Source organism: Coturnix japonica, chromosome 7 (assembly GCF_054131305.1).
Source record: "Coturnix japonica strain WE chromosome 7, WE-NBRP24, whole genome shotgun sequence".
NCBI classification, from domain to species: Eukaryota; Metazoa; Chordata; class Aves; order Galliformes; family Phasianidae; genus Coturnix; species Coturnix japonica.
Window position 1 is genome coordinate 570291 of NC_140669.1, and position 23381 is coordinate 593671.

The 23381-nt window shown below is 37.1% G+C and overlaps 1 protein-coding gene across 5 annotated transcripts in view; it reads left to right on the forward strand.

The window, feature by feature from the left end:
- Nucleotides 1-23381, forward strand: part of ARHGAP15 (Rho GTPase activating protein 15) — a 341387-nt gene that overhangs the window by 188507 nt on the left and 129499 nt on the right. For all 5 annotated transcript variants that reach the window (XM_085552046.1, XM_085552045.1, XM_085552044.1 and 2 more), the window contains 2 exons: nucleotides 1044-1170; nucleotides 22550-22672. In XM_085552046.1, the coding sequence (XP_085408172.1) occupies nucleotides 1044-1170; nucleotides 22550-22672 (250 nt within the window). The remainder of the gene's footprint in view (nucleotides 1-1043; nucleotides 1171-22549; nucleotides 22673-23381) is intronic.

Sequence of the window (23381 nt, forward strand, 5' to 3'; positions counted from 1 at the left end):
AAGAAAAGTTTGATCTGATGATGTATGTCTTCATAGTACGTGTTTCATTGGCTATGCAAAGATATTGATATCCCACTGAAGATTTTGGGGTGGAGTTTACCATAGAGACTCGGAGCACTTTCTTTTTGCTAAGCATCTAATAGACTCGACTATTGTTTCAGTGCCACTCTGCAAAGAGGTAAAATAATGGCTTTGGCAGCTCAGAGCACACGGTGAGCCACAGCAACTTACAGCAAAGTGGCAGTACTGGAGGCAGGGCTTGTCCCATTGCTGCGTGCACAGGACGGGATGCCAGCAATAGCACACACTGGAGGTTTCATAGAATCATAGAATGGCCTGGGTTGAATAGGACCATAATGATCATTTAGTTTCAGCCCCCCAGCTATGTGCAGGATCACCAATATTTGTTACATTACATTTGTTCTAGTTTTAAAACTTTACCAACCATCAAGATAGCAGATCTCACCTGGCCATGCATATTAGGAGGAGATGTGTCATTAGCCAAAAAGTGGCTTCCTCCTTTATCTCTTTTTCCTGATCATGACAAAAAATGGGACCACTACTCGTCTCTAACCATTAGAGAAGCAGAAAATGAGCCTTGCTCTTCCCTGAGCTTATACCAGCAGAGTTTAACTCAAATCTGTACAGATGTTTGAAACAATTGTGTTTGAAAGAACATTTACTGTGAATATCTAAAACAGAAAGGCTACTTTAACAACCTTCCTCTCTGCAATAATTTGGAAATCGCCTACAGTGTGGAAATCATTTTGGTCTCTAAGGCCTAAGGAAGCAGGCCTTTTGTTTTCCTTACTTAAATGGGAATTTATCTGAGAAATTAAGATCAGTCTGTCGGGGCATAAAAGCTTTGCCATATGAAAAATTTTGCATTACACTTCCCTTAAATAATATACTCACTGCATCACTTGCTGTGTCTATTAGCTCCTTATTCTGTGCTGGCATTCTGCAATCTCCTGCTGCATTCATACAAATAATAATTTTATTAGAAGCACTCACAGATATAAATATACATTTTCTTTCCTCAGCCAAAAGAACAGAGTTGTACATCGAGAAATTTGGAGTTCAAACTCAGAAGATCCTCCAGCACTGAATTACTGAATAGCTTAGACACCGAATCCAAAGAGTCAAAGCCTGAACACAGAAAATCTTTAAGTAAGATTTTTTTTCCTTTCTGTTTTTTCTCTTTTATTTTTTTTTTTCCTTCTATTTCCCCTTTGTAAAATAAGTCTGCCATTAAAGGGTGAGATAATTTTTATTACGTACAGAATGTAAGGAAGATCGCTGAGAATTGTAAAGCTGAATGTGTTCTGGGCTGATATACATAACTTGCATTTAAGTAAAGACAGTTACTAGCTCCACATTTTTAAAGGGTGACATTCCCTCCTAAATGAATAAATTTGTTTAGGAGAAAAGACATTTATTCAAGCCATTTATTTTTAAAAATAAGCAACATGAGTCCTATGCTAATGCTCTATTGCAGTTGCTTTGTTTCCATTTTAGTAAAATACCTCAAATTGCTAGAGTAATTTTGTCTGTTATATATTTATACACTGTATTGCTGAAAGACCTGGCATATCCTCTCTAGCTGACATTCAGGGACGGTTCTGTAATTGTATGGAAAGTAAATTTCAGGGATCAAGGTGGATTTTGGTTGGTATGATTACAAAAGAAAGTGATCTAAAGCCGGTAGGGGTGGGCTTCAGCCCACTGAGGCTTTCCTCTTCCAGCTTGTTTTGAGATGTTTGTGGTACTGGGGGCAGCAGGAGCTGGGGGTGACCCCAAATCTCCCATTGAGCTTTTTGAAATGTCACCCCCTCTCCCAAATCTTTGTTTTTTCCTTCTTTGTTTGGCAGGAGTCGCATGGTGCTGCTAATGTAAGCACCGTGACAGCTTTAGCCCCGCGTGCTGTTCTGAGATACCTATAGGTGCTGACGGTCTGTGCGGGAATTTGCCTGCACGCATTTCAGTGCAGGATCAAAGCCTGAGATGTTAGGAAAGGAGTTACAATAAAAAGACCCGACATCGCTATTTTTAATGATAATTATCCACATATTCATAAATATATGCACACATGCAGGCGCTCACACAAACACAAATACGGAGATTCATTAAATAGTCTCTTTTTGCAGACCAAAGCTTTTTGTTGTTGTTTTCTTATCATCTCACAGATTTTTAAAATATATTTTTTAATATATATATTTTTTTCCTTTAAGATTTTTCTTTCTGTTATAAAATATAAAGTAGCCTGGGTGTATTTGTAAAGAACTGTCTTGATGCCTTTGTGCTGTGTATAACACATTTCATTTCTGAGAAGAAGGAAAAATGAGACGGAGGGCGCGGTAAGTTTGGAGGGCCTGATTCTGCTCTCACTGCAGCTAATAGCGAAACCCATAAATTGTCTCATCATCTCAGGGAAATTTCACTTATTTATTTTGACTTCTCACATATCTTTAACTGATAATTTGTCAAACAAAACAGAAAAAGTGAATGCGAGCAGTGTCATAGACTTAGTCTACGTTTCTCCTCAAACCTTAGAGAATTGTGAGTAACCTTCATTTTGTTAAAGGCTATTTAAACTATTAAAAATTGTGAAAATATCTGCTGTGAATCAAAGCTGGTATCTAAATAGTGCAGCTTGGATTGCTTCTAAAATATGTATTCAGAACTTTTTTGGCCCCTTGAGATCTAGTAATTATGTGGAATTAGAAAAATCATATTATTCACTTACTTATTAGTAGTCTAAGCACAAACTGTATTGTCAGTTTTCTGCCTTTGGCTTTCTGTGCCCTTAATGTTCACACAAGTATCGTAGCCAGAATTATCGGCAGCTAGAGCCAAAATTGCTTTAAAAAGGCATGAGAACTGGTAATGACACATTGTTAGCAGTTAACAGGTGGTCGTTTCATTGTCCAGTTTGACTGCAGAGCTCAGAGAAGATATGTGCAATATCTGCAAGTGTCTTTATAAAGTTCTTGCAAAGTTTAACAATTCTGTAATTTTATAGTACTCTCATGTTATTGACTGCTGCCAATGTCGAATCCAAACAAAGGAAATTTTTTAAAGATGGCTTAAAACCCTTCCAGTTTTACATGGAAAACAAGCAACTGATGCCTGTTAGAAGACTTCTTCAACACCCGATAATCTTTAATGAAATATTCAGATGTTTCCCTCTCTGCATTTTAAGGGCTGCAAAAAAAAAAAAGTCCAGTTTTAGAGCAAGTACTGCTGTGGTGCTGGTCTTTTTAGCAGTACAAGTGTTTAAGGGACAGGTATATTCCTCTCAAAGTATTCAAATGTATTTACTCTTTAATTTAAAACTGGGGAGACTGCTTCTAGAGACCAAGTAGACGGAGTCTGCGCTTTATGTATAATCCTAATTGCTTCTGCTCACACTGCAAGGACAAATGGTAATTCTCAGTTACGCTTTTTGACTTGTAGACACCAATTCCATTGAAAATTAGGCTTAAACTGCCAGACTCAATTTCCAAAGTTCACACAATGTCTGTCCTCTTGGTCATGCAGCTTTTCAGTGGCTTCTCATCCAGTGTGGATTCAACTTGTATTTTAATTGAAGCTTTCTTGAGCTGAAAAATAACCAAGGATGGCCTTGGGGACTGTTACCAAAATATGTAAATCTGTGATCCCACTCTTAAATACATGGAAAGACACTGCTATTTATTTGATGCTGCCAACTATTTCACCAATTTAATTTACACAGAGAATGCTTGGTCAAGAAAGCATGTTTTTCACTGCCATTAGAAAATGTGCATGTTTGGTTCAAGAAATCTGCCTTGCTTCACTTCTCCTTTCCATCTGAGCAAGTCTTTTCCTTGTCAGCTTGTAAAATTAGTGTTAGATCTCACAATTTCCTAGTAATTTTGTATCATTTAGACTGTAGTTTTTTCTTAGGCAGCCAGAACCCCTCTTAATTAGTACCAATCGTAATTGGATCTGCTGTTGAGTAGCTTGCCATGTTAATTTTATATCACATGTAACAGGGCACAGGGTTAGGTATGTAGGGAATGTGTCTATGCATCACAAGGTTCCCAGAAACCATGTAGGTATACCAAAACCAAGAGAATTTACTGAGTGTATTGATTATAGGAACTGCCACAGTAGTCAAATTGTAGGTGGTGAAACCAATACTATTGTGCTTAATGCTGCTTTTTCTCCCCATGGTCAGTTTCTGGTTCACAATTTGTCCATTTTCTGGGAATTCTGCCACTCAGGAGTGACCTCTTGTGGAAGAGCCTGGGCTTGAGTCACTATTGATTGTCAGAGGGGATCAATCCTCTTCCACTCCCCCTTTTCCAGACGGAAACAAACGGCTTTGCAGGAGGAAGAGTGCCCTTTGGCTACCGTATCAATCTGAGAGCGGCTCTTGTCAAAATGCACAATCAAAAACTTGATAATGCAATACATTCCCAAAGCACTATATTTCCAACCTGTTCTCCATCATTTCCTTATGGCGTCACATTTACTCAGTTCATCACATTCTTATTAATATTTTAGGTTTCCTTGAAAGTGATGGAATTCTATTTTTATTACAAAAGCAACAAGAATAAATACTAATTGTTGTCAGTTATTTCCTTATGTAGTGGGAACAGTAATCTGTTCCTCAGCTTTGGGTTGCCAAAGCAAAATAATTAAATATTTTAGACATTTAAAAAATCTGTGATATTAGATAAATGCAATTTGATCTCCTTGTTTGCCACATAAAAGCTGGAACTGCCTGAATTGATAAGATTGAATTGCATTATTTTTATTGTTTCTACTCGCATATTTTTCTTATCTTCAAGAACACTTTACTGAAAATCTGGTTGTTAGTCATGCAACCATGAGACAGATCCTGTAAAAATCTTCTACATATTTGCATTCTAGCTTGGGGAGCCACAATTATAGTGTCAGTATTTAATATATCTATATACGCTATTTTATATATCCATGAAAAGGGAAGTCTTGATGGGCTGCACAGTGTCAGCATTATTCATGATGTCTTTGGACTCTCAATAGGAGTAGTCAGGGATCACGGCGTCATTGTGCCAGACACAATGCGACACTGAAGTAGGAAAATTCCTGCCCTGGCGAGCTCTCAGCCTGGGTAAGGACAAGTTGCAACAGGTGGAAAAAGCGGACAAAAGCAGGGGGTGGAAAGAAAAGTTGACAGCAGAGCCGACATGTCATGCATATTAAACAGCAGGCTTGGGATTCTTTTCCCTTCTTCGTTAGGATTGGGGTGTTAGCCGCCCTGGCCACTGGCCAACTCAAATAATGGTATTTTGCTTACCTACATTCCTCTTGCACTTTCAACTGAGAGCCAAGGGCCTTTTGAGTCCCAAAGGGCAAGGCATCACTGTGCTACTGCAGTGCTCACGTGCTTCCCCATGGAACAACTGCAAGAGAATATGCCTCCCTGCATCTCTTTCATAATACAAAAAATAATAATATCCTCTGGACCATAATTTTGTTTTGCATTTGGAGGTATTTGCTAGAAAATCATTTGGTCTCTGAAATCTGCTTTGATTTCTTAAAAGATTAAAGTCAGCCACACAGTACCTATTATTTAACCGAGGGCTGTTTGTGCTCTGAAATTGCCTAAAGTTACTTTACTCATTTAGTCTCCTTTCATTTGCTTCAGAAAGCTGAATCTTGAAACTTGGAGCATATCACGTAAATATTCTTAAATAGCAGCTAATGTATCCAGAATCATCTCTGAATGCAGTTTGTTAGACAACTAAGACTACATACATTGTGAAGGGAAAAGTATAACAGCGACAAAACCCACAATAAAACAAAACAACACTAAAAGCAAAACAACAGAAAACCTTCTTTCCCCCCCCCCCCTTTTTTTAGTGGACTTGAGAAAAGAACCAGAGAAGTCTCTAAAGCTTTAACCCTTTCAGCCTCAGCCTGGTGCTTCTTTTCCCTTCCATTTTTAGCACATATGAAGTTCAAAGCCAAATTGATGCCATTTAGGGAGTCTTATTAGTTTACAGTGGTAGCATTAGGTATGGTCACTTTTATTATTTTTAATAAAACCAACAGATATAAAATAGCAATGTATTTTAGCTTTGCATTACCAACGGCAATTAAAATAGAAAGCAACACTCCAACTGTATGCAAATATGCAGCTTCTACCACAGTATTCATTTTGTCTTCAGCGTGTATGTTTGGCATTTCTTTTTATTGCACCAACAGGACTGCAGTCTCCAGGTACTGAATCACAGAAAGAGCATAGAAAAAAGCAACACAGTGGTTTAGGAGGCGTGGGGATGTTTATAAGGACTAGGAGGGCTAAACTTATGTTTTCACTTATTTTTAGTCTCAGGCTTTTCTGCAGCACTTTACTATAGGCATAACGTTTTCTTAAAGCTTAGGAAAATACTGATTCAGCAACAAAAATACAATAATATTTGTGTTCTGGAAACAAAGCAAGCCAAATTCAGAAACAAGTTGTGTCACTATTTCTGAAAATAGGAGATTGTGTCACAGCCCAAATTACAATTGACTGTGACTAGTTTTCATATAAATATGAATTTTTCCCAAATTTGAATATCCTTTTTCCATCAATTACTATTTCATGTTTCTTTATTTCGCTGTTTTATTTCTACTCCACTTTCCAAAATCCTTGCAGAGATTACTATTTGGGTTGAAAAAGCATATTTTTATATTGGGCATAACCAAGTTCCTTGTAAATGTTTGGCAGGGAAATCGCAATGTGTCCACTTAATTCATTTTTATTGAACCAAGTCCAGATTTTTAGTCAGGAAAAAGTTAGATATTAATCATATCTGAGCAGGATCATTAAATTTTCCTTTACCTACTAGAACAGCAGGGTCATTATAGAACCATGAGAAGTTAGCTCACTTATTAATCTTTACAATTACATAAAAGTGATCATTTTTATAGTACTTAAGAGTAGCTCTTACCCATTATGTGAAGAGTATGTGGGAATATTACAACGGAATATAATATATTATTATAGATGTGACCTGTGACTCATTGGTCTGCTCACTGACACACAACTCCATAAAAGTTATATCTTTGAGCTCGGATAATTGTTAATTGTTTCATATTCCTTGTGCTCACTTATGGGGCCTGCTAGTAAATAGAGAGCTGGACGCAGAGTTATTAATTACCTCATTATTACTTAATTATCACTACTGCATACTTCATTTTTATGGAGAATTATATCATAAAGGAAGGTATTTTGTACTGTCCGGCACAGTTAAGTATGAATGACAGTGATAGCTAATGGGAGATTGAGTTAGTTGAAGAGAATCTGTCAGAAATCCTCACTGTAGATTACTATCTGGTTTCTTCTGCCTTTTCCAGCAAACACTTCTCATCTTTGACTTTGAAACACAACAGTTTAAACCGGGTTCTTGTTTCAGTGGACTAATCCCCTTTCATAAATCATGTTCAAGTGCTGAAATAATTTGCACATCATTTAAAGAGTATTTGCTTTGAAACATTCACCTCAAGCCCTTTTGTATATCCTTTCTCTCTAAAGATTTGTAGTATTTGTTTTGTTCTCTGAGGTATAAAAGACCTGGGTAAACTTTATTCCTGTTGTTTCAAGATTAGTGAAATAAAATGCATATTTATTCAACTGGGACTGAAAGGAGCTTTAGTAAAGACAATCATGCATATGACCCGTGGGAATGTTGTAATACAAAATGTCTGTCTTAAAATCTCTTTAGTTTTGTTCAAAACACTGCTGAAGGACTTAAGTTTAAACAAAGAAAAAAAAAAAAAAAAGAGTTGCAAATCCATATTTCTTTGTTCCAAAGAAGAGAGAGACACCTTTTATTTTTTTCCTTAACAAAACAGACCTTTCTGAGTGCACACAAGATAGAGTTGATATAGGGGCAAGTAGAGCCTGGGCTGTAATGATTACTTGTGATCTTTTGTAGTGAGCTACATATTCTGACTCGATACTTAAAAAAACCATATTTTGGAAATCACAAAAATCATGAAGAAATCATGATCAGCACATCAGCATTTTAGGTATTGGGAGTTGATCAGCTTGGCCCCTGCTACTTTGATCAATTGCTTTGATATACAGGGATCAGCTGAGCTTTGCTCTTTGGGAAAGGAGAGACAGTGCAGCTTTGTGTCACTCTTGTGAACCTAATTCTGATACTTCTTGGTATAATTATTGAAATGACTACCCTGATTGCAAGTTTGAAGCCAGAATAATGATTCTCAGACTGCACTGTATTCTGAGTTTTCACTGCTATTTATAACTAATCCAGATGCAATCCTCCTGGTACTTTGGGAGGAATATGACAGAAATAAGGAGGTTTTTAGGTTATAAAAGTCTAAATTAAGCTCAATTAGAGACATCATAAATCAGACTCTAGATAGGATTACTTACTGCCCAGACTCACCTTTTTCCCAATGGAGAAATCATTTCAGTGTTTGTAACTTGCAGGTTGGAGGATGTATTTCATTTAAATTGTGACCTCTAATCCCAAATATTTGAAGATGAGTTTAATGGATGGAAGCACTTACTCTTTCCAAGATTAGGTGTATTAATGCTTTAAAAATGTATGTGCTTGGTAGGATCTCCTGTTTGTTCCACCAGCTGCCTGCTGATGTGCCAGATAAACAATTTGAGAACAAACTTATTAAAAACACGTGTTATTGGTGAACTTTAAAACTTGTACTGGCATGAAATATTTTCTACACCTGCACTCTTTAAAAGATGGTTTCCTTTATAGCATATACTGCTTTTTTAACCAGAGTCTCTTTTGTAGGTAATAGAGCCTGTATGATAAAAAAACCCACCCATTTCCTACATTGGTATGTGGGATACATAGCCTTATATAAGGTATGAGAGAGCCTCCTAATTAATGGCATGTTCCTTCATGAGTGCACAAGGGCAGTTTGTAAGAAGTTGTAGACACGTGCACATTTGCAGCAGAGTATGTTCATCCCGTAGCACATAGCTGCTGCAATTGTTCCTCTGAAAGGCTATGAGTGGAATGATACTGAGGGGTTAAATGCTGTATTGTTCCTCAATTAAGTAAAAGGTTCCAACTAGCTGGCTTTAAATATTGATGCTGAAGAGAACACTATGACAGATGAGCACCTCCCCTCACCACTAAGGATATTTGGCTCCATTTAATTAATTCCATTGGCCATTGTCTTAAGTGTGCCCAGGATTCACCCAGGAGGAATTCACTTGCGTTACTATTATTGAAAAGTGTAACATGGCATTATCTGCCTCAGACAGACTTTTAGTAGCATTGAATCAATTCCCCAGTTCTTGAAAACAACTACTTCATTCAATTCCTTTCATAATTAATGAAATTCAGTAGTAATGCTCTTGCCACTCTGCTCATGCTGGAAGAATTTTCCAAAACTTCAATGTTTTCAAGCTGGAAATATTCTAAATTTTAGCTTTAATGGACGTGTGGTAGGAATGCATTCTCTTGTCAGAATTTATCTAGCTCTTTACTTTCAGCATTTATTTTCCATCTCAGATTTACCATCTCAAATAGTTTTAAAGACAGCCATTGTATTCCTCCAACTGCTTGTTTTGCTAGACAAAGCCAGCTGAGTTTTGTGGTTGTCTTTCCTATGAAAGACTGATGCTCTTGTTCTTGATGTCCAGGTTCCTTTTCTGAATCTGTCTCAGTATCAATTCATACTTCTTTCATATGGGTGTTCAAGGCAAGGTCATCCGGCAGCCATGTGAAATGGAATTCACTCTTTCATTTTGTTGATAAAAGTCAGAGCAAGTTGAAGTATAAATAATGTAAAATATTATCAAATAATATCAAATGGGTATATGTGACAAAATACTAAGTTCAGAATGGAGGAACACTGTGACTTTTAGGGTTTGTTTTGAGCAAACCTAGATGGAAGGGTCTGAAAGTTGATCAAGATTTAAGCAGATCTCACAGTCTCTCTTTTTCAGTTGTCTCTCTGGAATGTAGATTCTTTAAATAAAAATGTTTCATTGTGAAGCTACCCAGGAACTAATGAAGTTTTGTCCCTTCAAAAAGAAGGCCCTTTTTGGATAATCTCTGCTCTGAAAATGTATGTTTATTTATCTATCTTGACTGTGTAAAATTCCTTATGTATGATGGAGCATGATATTGCTCCTTCCTTCCTTTATTCACATGAAGGTATTTTAGCTCACGTCTGAATGAGAACCATGATAGGACACTATAAATTAATGGAGAAATAATGAAAATACCTTACTAATTTGTTTTAAAATGGTATGTGGAGACTATTGGTAATGATGGTTTGAGGGTAGTACTGAAGTTAGGGCAAAATTACAAAGAGCATGATGTTTCATTTATTTTATGAACTTTACTCTCAGTGTAAGATGGGAATTGGTTATTTCTGAATTTAGAATTCAAGGTTTGCTCAAAAAAATATATATACTGTTCAATGGAATTTGGGTTCCAAAGATGAAACAAGTCATTGCCAGTTAGTTGAATTAAATTGTCAAATAGGCTTGGGAGAGAGAGATGGAAGAAAAAGGTGAAGGACAGGATTAAGCAAAGAGGAGTCAAGGTGGTGACATGAAGAAAGCAAAAGAAAAATGAAAGGAGGCTGAAGTACCATTGGCTTCCTGTAACATTTGTCTGAATTTTACTTTCCTCTGGGGTACTGTAGTAGATACAGCGAGTGCATGAGAAATAGTGCCACAGGTCTCATCTCAGCTGATAGGTTTGTTAAAAATCCAGTTAAAGACTGGTGAATTGAGGGTGGAGAGAGACCCTGGGAGTGATGCTTTCCATTATTAGCAGCAAACAAGTGAAAATGTTCTTTAAAAGCAAGTATTAGTCCAGAGACTAAGTTAGTAGAATTTACCTTTTGGAAATAGTTATTTACTTAGAATTCAACTTTGCTGCTCAAATTACAGGTCATTACAGTAATAAAGCTTTCCTATTTCGTGACAGAATATTCATTATGTCTTTAAAGTACTCAGTTAGATAATGGTCCCCGGGATCTGGACAACAAGACTTCAAAAGGCAGAGTCCTCTGATCTCTGGTTTCCTTATTCATTCTAAGCTTGGAAGGTTTCATCTATCAAACACAGATTAAGTTTTATTGGTTGATAGTCTAATTGCATTTGAATTATCTTTTCCTTTAATATTATTTTCTTTTCTCTGTATTGGATTTCATCCAAATATTGCTGTTTCCATGAAGCACTTTTCTGAAAATGTTTTGCTTTTGCTTTGATGCTTAAATGCTTAACATGTGAGTGCTGCTATAAGGTGCTGGTTCCTGATAATAGAGTTTTCCTTCTGTAAGGAAAAGTTTCCACAATCTTCTGTGCTTTGCTTATATTTGATAGAGCTCTTAGGCTGAGACTTTTCATGGACAAGATAAGGTTTGCTTAAACATCTGAACTCTTGAATGTTTATCTGAACTAGATTCGACCTCTAAATTTGTCCATCATTAGTTATTTTGCTTTTCTTTTTAGATACTAAATTATGCTATTAAATATGTTCTAAAGTAGGTTAAGTCCCTGTGCAGTTTGTCAGCTGGAACATTAATTTTAAAGCTAAAACAGTCTTTTGGTGTATCTCTTTTATCCAAGTTTTAACCATGGCTAGTCAATGCAAGGGTCAGTGCACCCATGAAAACCCCATATGCAGCTGATTGAAGTGTCTCAGTGTTATGATGACTGGCCTGATTTAATTTCAGGAAAAGATTGTGATATATAGCAATCATTTGCCTGTCCAGACAGTGTTCCAGCACAGCTGTTCTGAGGACTGGATCAACTACTGAAAAAATGTCCCTGGGTGCCCTTCTGTGTCTCTGAAGGTTTCTTCTCCTCTGTGCACCTATGGAGGGGGCAGGCAGACTTGGGGCCCCAGATGCCTGCTATAGCAAAGCCCTTGCATTAGCAGTCAAGGAGGTGCTCATTTCTGGGGTCCTTGTTACTCATGCCTCCTGCTAACCACATCTGTGTGTCCTCTTTGGACTCAGGTCTTATCTACACCAACCTAAATCTTTGCTCTCCATCTGACTGTGATGGCAATGACTGCAGCTGCTGTTGTTAGGAGAGAGTGAGTGCATGATATAGAAAGACAGAATTATTCCAGGGCCATGTTACACCTTGGCCAAAGTGGTGCTCAGTGGCATAAGGAAGAGAGAGGGTAATATACATTTTCTATAAACTGTGACAAAATCAAACTGTAGTCTTTTATGACCTCTGTTATTAATTTCAGATAATCATTGGGAATAGCAAACAAACAAAAATATCCCATAGACTATATGGCAGTCTCATGCAAAAGCTGCAATCCTCTCCATTGGATTTGCTTTCTGTTCTTATGTTTATTTTATGCATACCCTTAAGAACCTCTAATGGGTGTCCTTCCCATACAACTCTAACACTATGGTGTAAGCCAAAAAATTTGAATGCCAGTTGTGTTTTAACATATAGAAATCATTTATCTGGAAACGTAAAATGAAGTTAAGTGTGCTTTGTTCAAGTTTTACATTTATGTTAATATAAGTGTTGGGAATTTCTATGAGAAGTTACTATTAAGTTAAGAAGTAAACAGGATTCTTAAATCCATTGGATTATTCTGTTTGAAAAAATGAGCTCATGGTTGATCCTTTTTCTCTGTTATACTCACTCTAATGATTTAATTGAGATAGAGTTGACTTGATTGAGTGGATGTATGAACAGAGTTCTGCAAATGGATTTTAAATCCTTGTCTAGATATTTTCTGATTACTTTAAAGATAATTTCTGTGCTTTTTTCCTTCATGAAATTTTCTTCTGCAGTCACTAACACACACTAAATTTACTGTATTAGAAGATAAAAATATACTGGAACTTATTATTTGAAAGAGTAAATGAGGGTTGCTACCACTTCTCACTGAAAATAACAATTTTAACATGTTGGTTGTCATAAACTACACACTATAAATTAAATCTATCCTTTATGGCTTGAGAAGCAGTAGAAGTTCATAATGGGTCAAAAATATAAAGTTATGAATATAATTGGAGGTTGTGTGTAGTGGGAATATAATTAAATTATAAATGTGGTATTGTTTAGAATATAGGATTATAAAATATAATTGATGAGAGTCTCTATGAAGAGGAAATTCTTTGTTATGGTATTTCTTTCTGGAGAGATCCCTTATATCATATTGGAAAAAAATATACAGCAAAGTATCCGAGTGTGTTTCTAAATTTAAATATATGAATAATCTGCATGACTTTTAACAAGGGTGATATAAAGACAGCAGTGCAAGTTTTCCTTGTTCTCTACAGATAATTAGTTTGTTTTCCAAAGCATAAGGTAGAATTATACATAGGTTTTGAAACTGAAAGGGCACACATGACTGGCAGTACCCAGCAACTCAGAAGGGTTTTCTTTCACTATAAAGCTGTCTCCTTGTAGAGAAAGGAAACCTATAACTTACTTGTCCTTTTGACTGAGCAATTTAATGCTAATAATAACTATTCACATTACATGGAAAAGTTTGAAAAGGTCTTTTCAGACTAACTCAGTCGGGAGGTAAGCTTAAAGACTTGAAAGTTACTGGCAAATATTCCACAATAGAAAGAAACAAACAGGATTTTGTCTTCTAAAACCAAACCAAAACAAAAAAATAAGTACCTGAATACACTACTTGTTGTAAATTACTTTTCAACTTGATCTGGAAATAATCTTCTGTTCCTTGCCCTGTCTTCCTTAGCCTTTAATTGCATGTTTGTTTTCTTTTGGGAAGTCTGCTTAAATAATATTTTTATATTCTGTATGGCAACTTCCAACGTCATTAAATCAAATGCTACCTTTTTTTTTAAATTTTATTTTATTTATTTTTTTCCTGAAACTGTTGCATTTTATAAAAGAGTTGGATGAGATTCTATGGCTGAAAATGCTGGAAGTGAGTAGCACTGAGCCACCCAGGCAGTGAAGTACAGGGCTGCTATTCAAGTCCTATGTGTTAGGTAATCTGAGTTATTGGGTATTTTCCTGGGAAATTTAACAGTGCTCTGTAATGGGGACTGCAAAAAGCCTTTCTGTCACTCTCCTGGCTTTTGTCACTGTAACCGTCTGTAACAAGATGACTCATTACCTGACGAGATACAGAAACTGGTTACCAAAAGATGCTCAAGAATAAATGTATCCATAGCAGTCTGTGATCCTATGAAACTATACTCCCCTAAGCATGAGGAGTGCATAACAATATAGGACCGCAGCCACTTCTTGTAAATTGGCTGTGTCAGGAGTCCTAATCCCTGGCACAGGCTTGGTGAGAGCACTCTCTCTTCTTAGAGCCTGAGCAGCCTGACTCTGTATGCTGCACAGCTTCCATCCAAGTCCCACATGTTTTACATTAGATGAACATAAACTGGTCATACTGTATGAATAAAGCAAGCTCATTGATTTCTGGCATTGTGGTTTTTATATTCAAGTAAGTGTGGTTAATAGCATCTCTAATGGTGTTACAATACAAAAAAATTGTGTAAAGAAAGAATTGTTGTGTCCTGGTTGATCTAGTCCAGCTCTTCCTGTCACAAGGTACCATGCTCTGTCTCCCTTTTCATAAATTTATAAGTTTCATCTTAAATTCTTTTAGTTTTATTTACCACCATGGCTTCTTTGAAAGGCCGTTTTAGAACTTCATATTAAGGCCAGTTTATATTCATTTATTCTTGTGCCAACATTGTTCTTCAGTTTAAACAGCTCTTCTCCCTCCCTGGTGTCCTGTTCTTCTCTCCTGCTCCTTTTCAACCCCCACAAAGAAATTCATAGAGAACAATCACAGCCCTTTGCAGCCATTTTCTCGCCAAGATCCTCATCCTCTCTCAGCTCTTTCTGCTGATGAATCCCACAGCATTGCCTGTGCGTTGTATGACTTGAATACCTGCTTCATGCATGACAGCATCCAAGGTGGACATTCACCAGGGCCTCGAGCACAGAGTTTGTTCATTTGTTTATCTTACTGGTGAGGTATTGGCACAGACTGACCAGGGAAGTGATGGAGTCACCATTCTTGGAGCAGTTGAAGTACTGTGGAGATGTAGCACTGACGAATGTGCTTAGTGGGCATGGTGGGTGTGAGCTGAGGTTGGACTGGATCTTAGTTTGCTTTATAACCTTCAGGTTATATTCTATGATTCCATTTATGGATACTTTTCACAAATAGATCAGCAAACTTATAACCAGATAATCTACCCAGGTCTCTCACCTATTCTCATGTTTCTGATAGCTGAGTTTCAACTTTATAACAATATTTTGTATGCCTCTTTGGAAGTGCATTGGATACAATTAGATCCAATCCCTTTCTTCAGCTCCCAGTCATAAAGTCACTAAGGCTGTCTGATGTCCTGGTTCTCCTCTGAACTGATGCTGCTTCCTAGTTGTGACTCACCCACAAATACTTTTGAATGTTCCTACCTTTTATATTGAAATTCTTAATGAAAATTTGGCATTGCAGCTGAAGTCCAGATAGATTTTGTTTATTGCATTTCTCTTTTATGAAAACAAACAAACAAACACAAGGTTACAAACAAACAAAAAGCTCACGCTTATTTTATTGAAGAATGACATCAGTTTAGTCTGGTATGATCTTCTGTTATTAAACCAGGGCATGAGCAGGAATATTTCCTTACTTTTCTAAATATTTATGCTACAAAGTGCCATTAAGAAAATCTGCATAGGGAGTACCATTTTGTTTTACAACGTAAATGTGCAATGATATTTTTATACACACTATTCATTTATTTCCATTTATTATTAGCCAGAGACCAAATTTTTAAAAAGTTTATATGCATCAGAGCATGATGCAAAATATGAGTTATACAGTCATTTTATTGAATCTTTACTGCTAATGCACACAAATTTCACCAAGTGTAATGACAATACTGAGCACTTAAGTTGTTAGGCTGTCATATTACAGCAAAATTATTTGCTCTATATAATCACTGTTTTCTTTTTCCTATTGTTTATTTCTGAGTGTGCTTCATAAACATTTGCAAATGCAGATATAGTTGCTGTGGCAAATAACGTGTTTTAAGACCATAAACTTGAGTGACTCCGTGTCCTTTGGTGCCCATGAAAACATAATTTTCCTAGCATCTCCCTGCCAGTGATAGCCAGTCTGTCATCTGATGCCACAGTTCTTGAGTCTACCCTGTGCAGTCACAAAACCTGTAATTTTAAAGCTTATCATAAACATAGGGATTAGGGGTAATGCCTGATTTCTGTATTCTCCCCACCGATCATTTGTGTAATGCCTCTAAAGCAGACCATGTTTTTGTCTCTCATTTTGCTCTTTTGCAAAAAGGATATAGTAATTATAGTGTGGGGAGAACTCGTGAGACCTGCCTGGGAACTTCCCAAAGAGATAAAAAGAGAAAAAGATGATTGACAAAAGTCTTCAGCTCAACAAAGTAGGTGAAGTGAATTCTTTATCCCTAGTGAACGGGTTTTATTGGCTGTATCTCAGAGGGTCACAAAGGGAAGGCAGGAAGCAGTGACTTTATTTTGTCACTCCCAAATCTTTGGTGCTGGCTGAAAGAGTGGTCATTTATTCAGGCAGTAGCAATGCTGCTCCTTCCCTAAAGGACCAGCAGTAGTTTTGTCTCTGCTGCAGGCCAAGAAAATAGGAGAAAATGTTGAATTCTGAGTTCCAGTGAAATCCAATAACAGTTAAAGCCCTGAGTCATTATATATTCTTAAATTACAGCATCTTCTGGAACACAGGCACAGTCATACGCCTCTGCAGGTTACTGATATAATTCTCGAGAAGCGTGAGACACTTTAAGCAATTAAGCATTTGATTTCTTTGAAATTAAATAATTAACTCCTTTCAATTAATACTTTTGCCCATATGTGATATTAGTTCTGTGAGCCTTTCATTATCCGATATGGCAGACCTCGCTCTTCCTCTTATTCTACCATCTTAGCTTTGATTCAGTCCTGCCAGACGTTGATGAGGACTGTACATGACCATGCAAGGAATTTAGGAGAATTAGTAGTTTCTAAGAACTTCCTGACGTTTTGAAGTCAACAACAGTATTAAAATAAACTGCACAGTCCAGATTAGTCGTGTTCTCACCTGCAGAGAAAGACTAATAGAAGATACTAATGTAAAACTCTGGATTTCATCATGTCTTATCCACTCTGACTGCAAGTCTTCAATCCTTTCCATCCAAATGAATTACACGCAATAATTTTGGGCATTCTAATAAATAGACAGACATCATCATCATAATGTATTTCAGTTAGGAAGAGGCACTTGAAAGAAATTGGTTTTTCTATACACATGATGTGAGACAATCAATAGTGCTTTAGTCTGACAAGTACTGTCAATATCCATTGTCACAGTTCAGAAAGTCATTAATGGATAGTTCTTCAAAAACCAATGCTTTCATCATGTTAAAAGTGTTCAGATATACTGTACCTGGCAGGAATTAATCATAGGTAAACCCATGTGATTTAGTATAAATGTTTTGTAAATTAAAAGTGAAAGAGAAGTCATTGGAAGGAGTGTGAGATAATGTTACGTGTCATTAGAAAGTCCATTAAGATATGGAGCTGTTTAGGAGATCCTAAAATATTTTATATTCTGAATTATTCAGGATCAGCCTAGAATGTCTCACCCAGGAAAGAGTCTGCTAGACATCCATTGTCTAGGTACAGGGTTGTCTAGGTACAACCCTTGTGCCCTTTAGACAACTTCTCTACTAAAGTCACAGAAAGGAATCATTTAATAAACACTTAAATAAACCTTCCCCTTTAAGGGCTAAAGCCTTCACTGGGCCTTTCAGTTGTGTCTATGCCAAAATCCTAAAGAAAGGCTTTCACAACTTCACCTTGCAAATACCTTAGCTATTGCTTCAGCCTACCGAAGCGATAATATGTTTATGATCATTGCATCATATAGACATTTAGTGCATTCAGATGTGACGCACAGTCCTTCATCTGTAAATCTCAAAAGTTCCATTGACTCTGATAGTGCTGTTTTTGCAAAATGGTGTGATTTACGAGCAATGCATTAATTCTTTCCTTCCGCCTGTCTTCTTGTGTAAAAGCTATATATATTATTAGGAATATTAAGGCTAGATTTTTGGAGTTGAATAAGTATTCAGAGGATTTATATAGGCCCCCCAGAAGACAGGTCAGTTTTTATCTTGATTTAATATTCTTTTGCAGAGAATTTAGCCTCTAGTTATCCTTCCTAATTCAGTCAGTGTTCTTACAATGCTATTTAACATCAGGAGCCACAAATAAGTTCTTTTCTTTTTTGCCTAATGCTCTGCTTATACTATTTTCTTTCTGTACCAGTTCTATATTATATTTCTCTAATGTGATAAGCTGTTATAATTTAATGTACCGTAATTCTAGAGCAGATGATAGTAAATTGCCTGAGGAAGGGAACTTGCTTTCTTTTTTCATCAGGCTCTTAATACCTGCGGAGTAAATAAATACCTACCTAATAAAGTGACCAAAGTCATTAAAAAATGTGGGTTTTTTTGTTTGTTTGGTTTTTGTTGTTGTTGTTTTTAAGTCTCGGAGAACCCAGTTTATTCCAAACCAAATGTAAGCTTGTGTAATTCCAAGCAGTGCTCCAGATATGCTTTTGCTTCTGGGTTGGAATATCCTGCACTGACTTCCAGCAGAAGGAAGTTAGCAAAATATTATGCCTACTGTTGGGTTTCCCCCTATGTCTACTGTAAAAATGCCCTATCTCATGCAGTTTCTTTATCTCCCTTAAGCGTTATTAGTAATGTACTTAAGAATCGTGTAAATGTAAGGGAATCATGCTTCTGTTCTTCATTGGTTTCAAGGCAATTGTGTGGCTCGGTCAATGCAAGTAGCTTCCAAAATGGAGAATATCAGTTTATTTAGTGCAAAGAATCAAATGGCACAGCTGGGCAGTTTGTGCCCAGGATCTGAGAACAATTATTAGAGTTATTCCCTATTATTATACACTTAGAACCTTAAGTGCCCTGTTTTTCTTCAAAAACTGAGCTGAACTGTTTTCTACTTTTTTGCATTGCCTGAAGCTAATCAGTTTTCTTTCATGGAAGAGTCTTTTGCCCAAATCCACAACATGAAATTTTAAAAGGAAGGTACTCCAAACTATATATATGTATATTTATTGTGGCTTTTCAGTTTTCCAACTGATTATTTTTTTTTCTCTCTTGGAAGTAGCATTTGGCCCTCTTTGTATTTCCAAATATAATAGCAAAGTCATTTTAATGATACTGTGAGAAGAATGGTTTGGCAGGAGAAGGGTTATTTCTAAATGAGATCCTAACAAGAATATTTCTGGCTAAGCTTGGTTTTGGAACATGCTATCTAAACCCTTGAATTTCTGGGAGATTTGGAGTTTCCCTCTGGTGAGTCATGCTTAATAGAATAAAATGAGAAATTCATCAAAATTGGCTTTGCTGCTGATTTTAGCTACGTGCTATACCACCCAACCTATAAAATACAAAACATCCATGACAATAATTATTCCTACCTCTAGATGTAGTTTTAACACCATAATTGCTGTTTAAGGTATGAAAATTCTGGCTGTGTTAATGCATCATTCTAAGCAGAGGGATCTTTACCCTGTTATCAAATCCTAGTTTTTCCTATCTTGCGGCTTGCAGAATTACCATATTCACTTCAGTTAAAATATCTTAATAAATTTCATATACATTTAGAGCTAAGAATGTACTTAAAGTGGGCATAAAGCTTTTCAGAGTCCTGCAGAATGGGAAATGTGGCAGGCATCTGAAGTCACTGTGGAGCTATTTTCAGACCTGCATCATTTGCAGTGGGTGAGCTTCACACTGTAAGTCAGGAAAAACCAAATCTACGTATGAATTGCTGTGGACAGAATGACCCGAAGCAACGAGAGAGTCCCAAAACTAAGTACAATTCACTTCACTGTTTCAAAGTACCATTAAGATGCAGAATTAGAAACATCCATTTGTTGTTCTTTTTATAGCATGGCCAACTGACTTGGAATTTTAGCTTGACCCTGCCAAGGATTGCTCAATTTTGAACAAAAAGTCCTCAACTATAACGTTAAAAAAGCACCAGCCATCAACTGAATGCTAATCTTTATATTCTATGATACATCGCTCCAAGAATGCTCCATTAAAAAAAATGTGAATTCTATTTTTCATAAGTGATGGATTATTGTACCAAGCTGTGTATTTTCCAGTAAAGCGTCCTTTTATATGTCCTGTGCGATTACTAGTTTGTGGAAGTATGTGTGGGGTCATTTTAGTGCTGTGGGAAAATGGAGCGCTCTTCTGTTAAAATCAGTAGTGAAATCAGAAGCAAACTATGCTCTGATCATCATAGGCATGTGTTTAAATATTGCTTTCCTTAATTGGCTATGTTCTATTTACTTAAAATGAACAATTTGGCAACTTTTTCTCCCTTGACAACAGCAAAGCGTAAACCATTTTATAAGTTTGGCTGTTAAAATCAGATTAGTAATGTAAACCACAATATTCCAGGGTTATTATCATCGCTTAACCAGTTATTTTAGCTTGCCATTGTTTTAGGCTTGTGCACCTTTAAATGTTCCGGTGCTGTCTGTACCTTATGTAAAACTTCTTACTATAAAATGGCCCAATAATTTTGATTCTAATTTACTTTCTGCAAGTCTCTTCCCTGAAATGTCCGTATGAAGATCACTGCCATTGTAGATGAGAACTGCTCTGGGCAGGGGATGTTTTCTGAGGTGCTTAGAATCACAGAATCCTTGGAGCTGGAAGGGACCTTTAAAGGTAATCCAATCCAACCTCCCTGCAGTGAACAGGAACATGCACAGCTCGATCAGGTCGCCTGGGGCCTGATCCAGCCTTGCCTTGGAAGTATTCAAGGATGAGGCATCAACCACTTCTCTAGACAGCCTGTTCCAGTAACTTACCATGCTCACTGCAAAACACTTTTTCCTTATATCCAACTGAAATCCACCCTCTTTAAGCTTGCAGCAGTTTCCCCTTGTTCTATCACAACAGACCCTGCTAAAGAGTCTGTGCACTTCTTTCCTGTAGCTCCCCTGTAGGCACTGGAAGGCTACTATCAGGTCACCTCTCAGCCTTATTTTCTGCAGGCTTCTGCAGCCCTGGCTCTCTCAGCCTGTCCTCATAGGAAAAGCATTCCATCCCTTGCACCATTTTTGTGGCCCTCCTCTGGACATGCTCCAATAGGGTCCATGTATCTTCTCTACTGAAGACTCCACATCTGGATGCAGTACTCTGGCTGAGGTATTACCAACATAGAGCTCTCACCAGCAGAATCACCTCCCTCACCCTGCTGGCTATTCTTTATTTTTTTATGCAGCCCAGGACTTGTTTGGCTTTCTGGGCAGCGAGGGCACATTGCTGCCTCATGTCTAGCTTACCATCCACCAGTACCTCCCCCCCCCCCCAAAAGATCTTTCTCATCAGGGCTGTGCTCAATCTTTTCACTCCCTAGCTTGTATTGGTGGTGAGGGTTGTCTTGACCCAGGTGTAAGATCTTGCGTTTAGATGTGCTGAACCTCATGAGGTTCACCTGAGCTTCTTGGAAGTTCTGCAGAAAGGAAAAAGGGATCAACTCCTGCAGATCAGCTTGTGGAGAATCTTTGATTTGGTGGGTCTTTAATATATCTATTTATTTGTTTGCTTATTTCTTTCTGTCCAGGGCAAGAGAGATCGAGAAAAGGGTCAGACAAGAGTCTGAGGCTCAGGTGGTTTGTCAGAAATATCTCAAAATCTTCTTCTCCAGGGAAGCCTTTGGAGAATGTCTTCCCATGGCTTCTCTGTTTCTTCTGGAGCATCCAGCAACGAGCAGAATTTCTTCTTGCTGCTAATACTGTCTATTTTCATAGCTATGATGGTGCCCTGTAAGCACCTCAGCAGAGAAGAAGTTAAATTTATGCCTTTGAAACTTCCTCCAGGGGATTTTCTGCAGCTGGGTTCTATGTCTTTTTGACACAGAGCAGGAATAAATTGAGCTCAAAATGTTTCTCAGTTTGGTAAATGCCTAAATATAATAAAATATAATCATTAGGACGGGAATACTTTTCTTTCCATAAATTAATGCATCTTGCACACATTTCATGGCATACAGCCATGTTTTCTATAACTGCATTAAATATATATATAACGCTTAATCCATCTTGGCAAGAGAACTCAGTCCTTCGCTAGTGGTGTAACCATCCATCCTTTCTCTTTGTAAGCAGCGTGAAGCTAATAGTGCATAGCACACTTTGAGTCAGGACTTCTAGTTGAAAAATCATCCATGTGAAACTTGTGGAATTCCTGAGCATTTCATGGGTAAACTGGTAGCCATCCAAATACTTATAGGCAATAAAAAATACGGCTCTGTGACTAACCAGCAGAGTGAACTCATCATGTTTATTCAGAAAAGTATTAATCAGACGCTCTGTACTGTCCAGCCAGCTACACTGCTGACCTACCGCATGACTTTACTAGGGTGGTTTTGGCCATTGCTTTCCAAGAATATTTGAGCAAACTGTTATTATTAATACTTTATAAATAAAATTTCACTGAGGCTTTTTCCTTTGTTTTCCTTTAGTTTTCAGACTGAACTACAGTGCTTCTGACTCAAATGACAGAAAGCGAGTTAAAAGCAGATTAAAGAAGTTTATCTCCCGAAGACCATCCTTGAAAACATTGCAAGAAAAAGGACTAATTAAAGGTGTGTTCTCCTTTTATAATCTTTGGAGTTAGAAGTAGATATTTACAAATGAATTTGCTTCTTTTACTCTCAGCTAAGAGCATATGTGCATTGAACAAATTATTTTGTTGATGTGTCTCAGAAAACTTGCACTGCTGAACCATAGTGAAAAAAATCAGTAGATGGTTACATATATCAGTGCTGTTTGAATAGTTAATTGCTTCTGCTTTCCTTTGCTTTTGGTAGAAGCCTGTTCACCTAATGTAGCCACTTACCATGCACTGTGCCAATCCATGTGCTGCACAACTCCATTTCTTTTTAGGAATCGTGTGCTATAGCTTGCTATTTAGAATGAACAATAGGAATTTCAGACGCTGTGCTGGCTAATGTCTTTTCTAGGGTAGGCTGGAGTGCTTCCTGGTCTCTTCTCATTGTTTTTCTAACTTGCCAACAAAATACATTTTTAACAAGTTAAAATTTTTACCAGTAAATAATAAATGCTTTGAATCAGAGATCTTTTCCTGCTTCATTTTCTTACGAAGTTGGTCAGACATCACTTTCACATATCCTTAAAAAGTGTTTGCGAGATCATTCACAAAGTATTCTCCTAAGAAGCTGGTAGTTAACTTGAAGGCAGTAGCATGCTGACCACTAATAATCAAGCAAAGCCATGTTTTCAAATATTGTCTGGACTAATGCTTTAAAAATTTACACACTCCCAAATTATTAT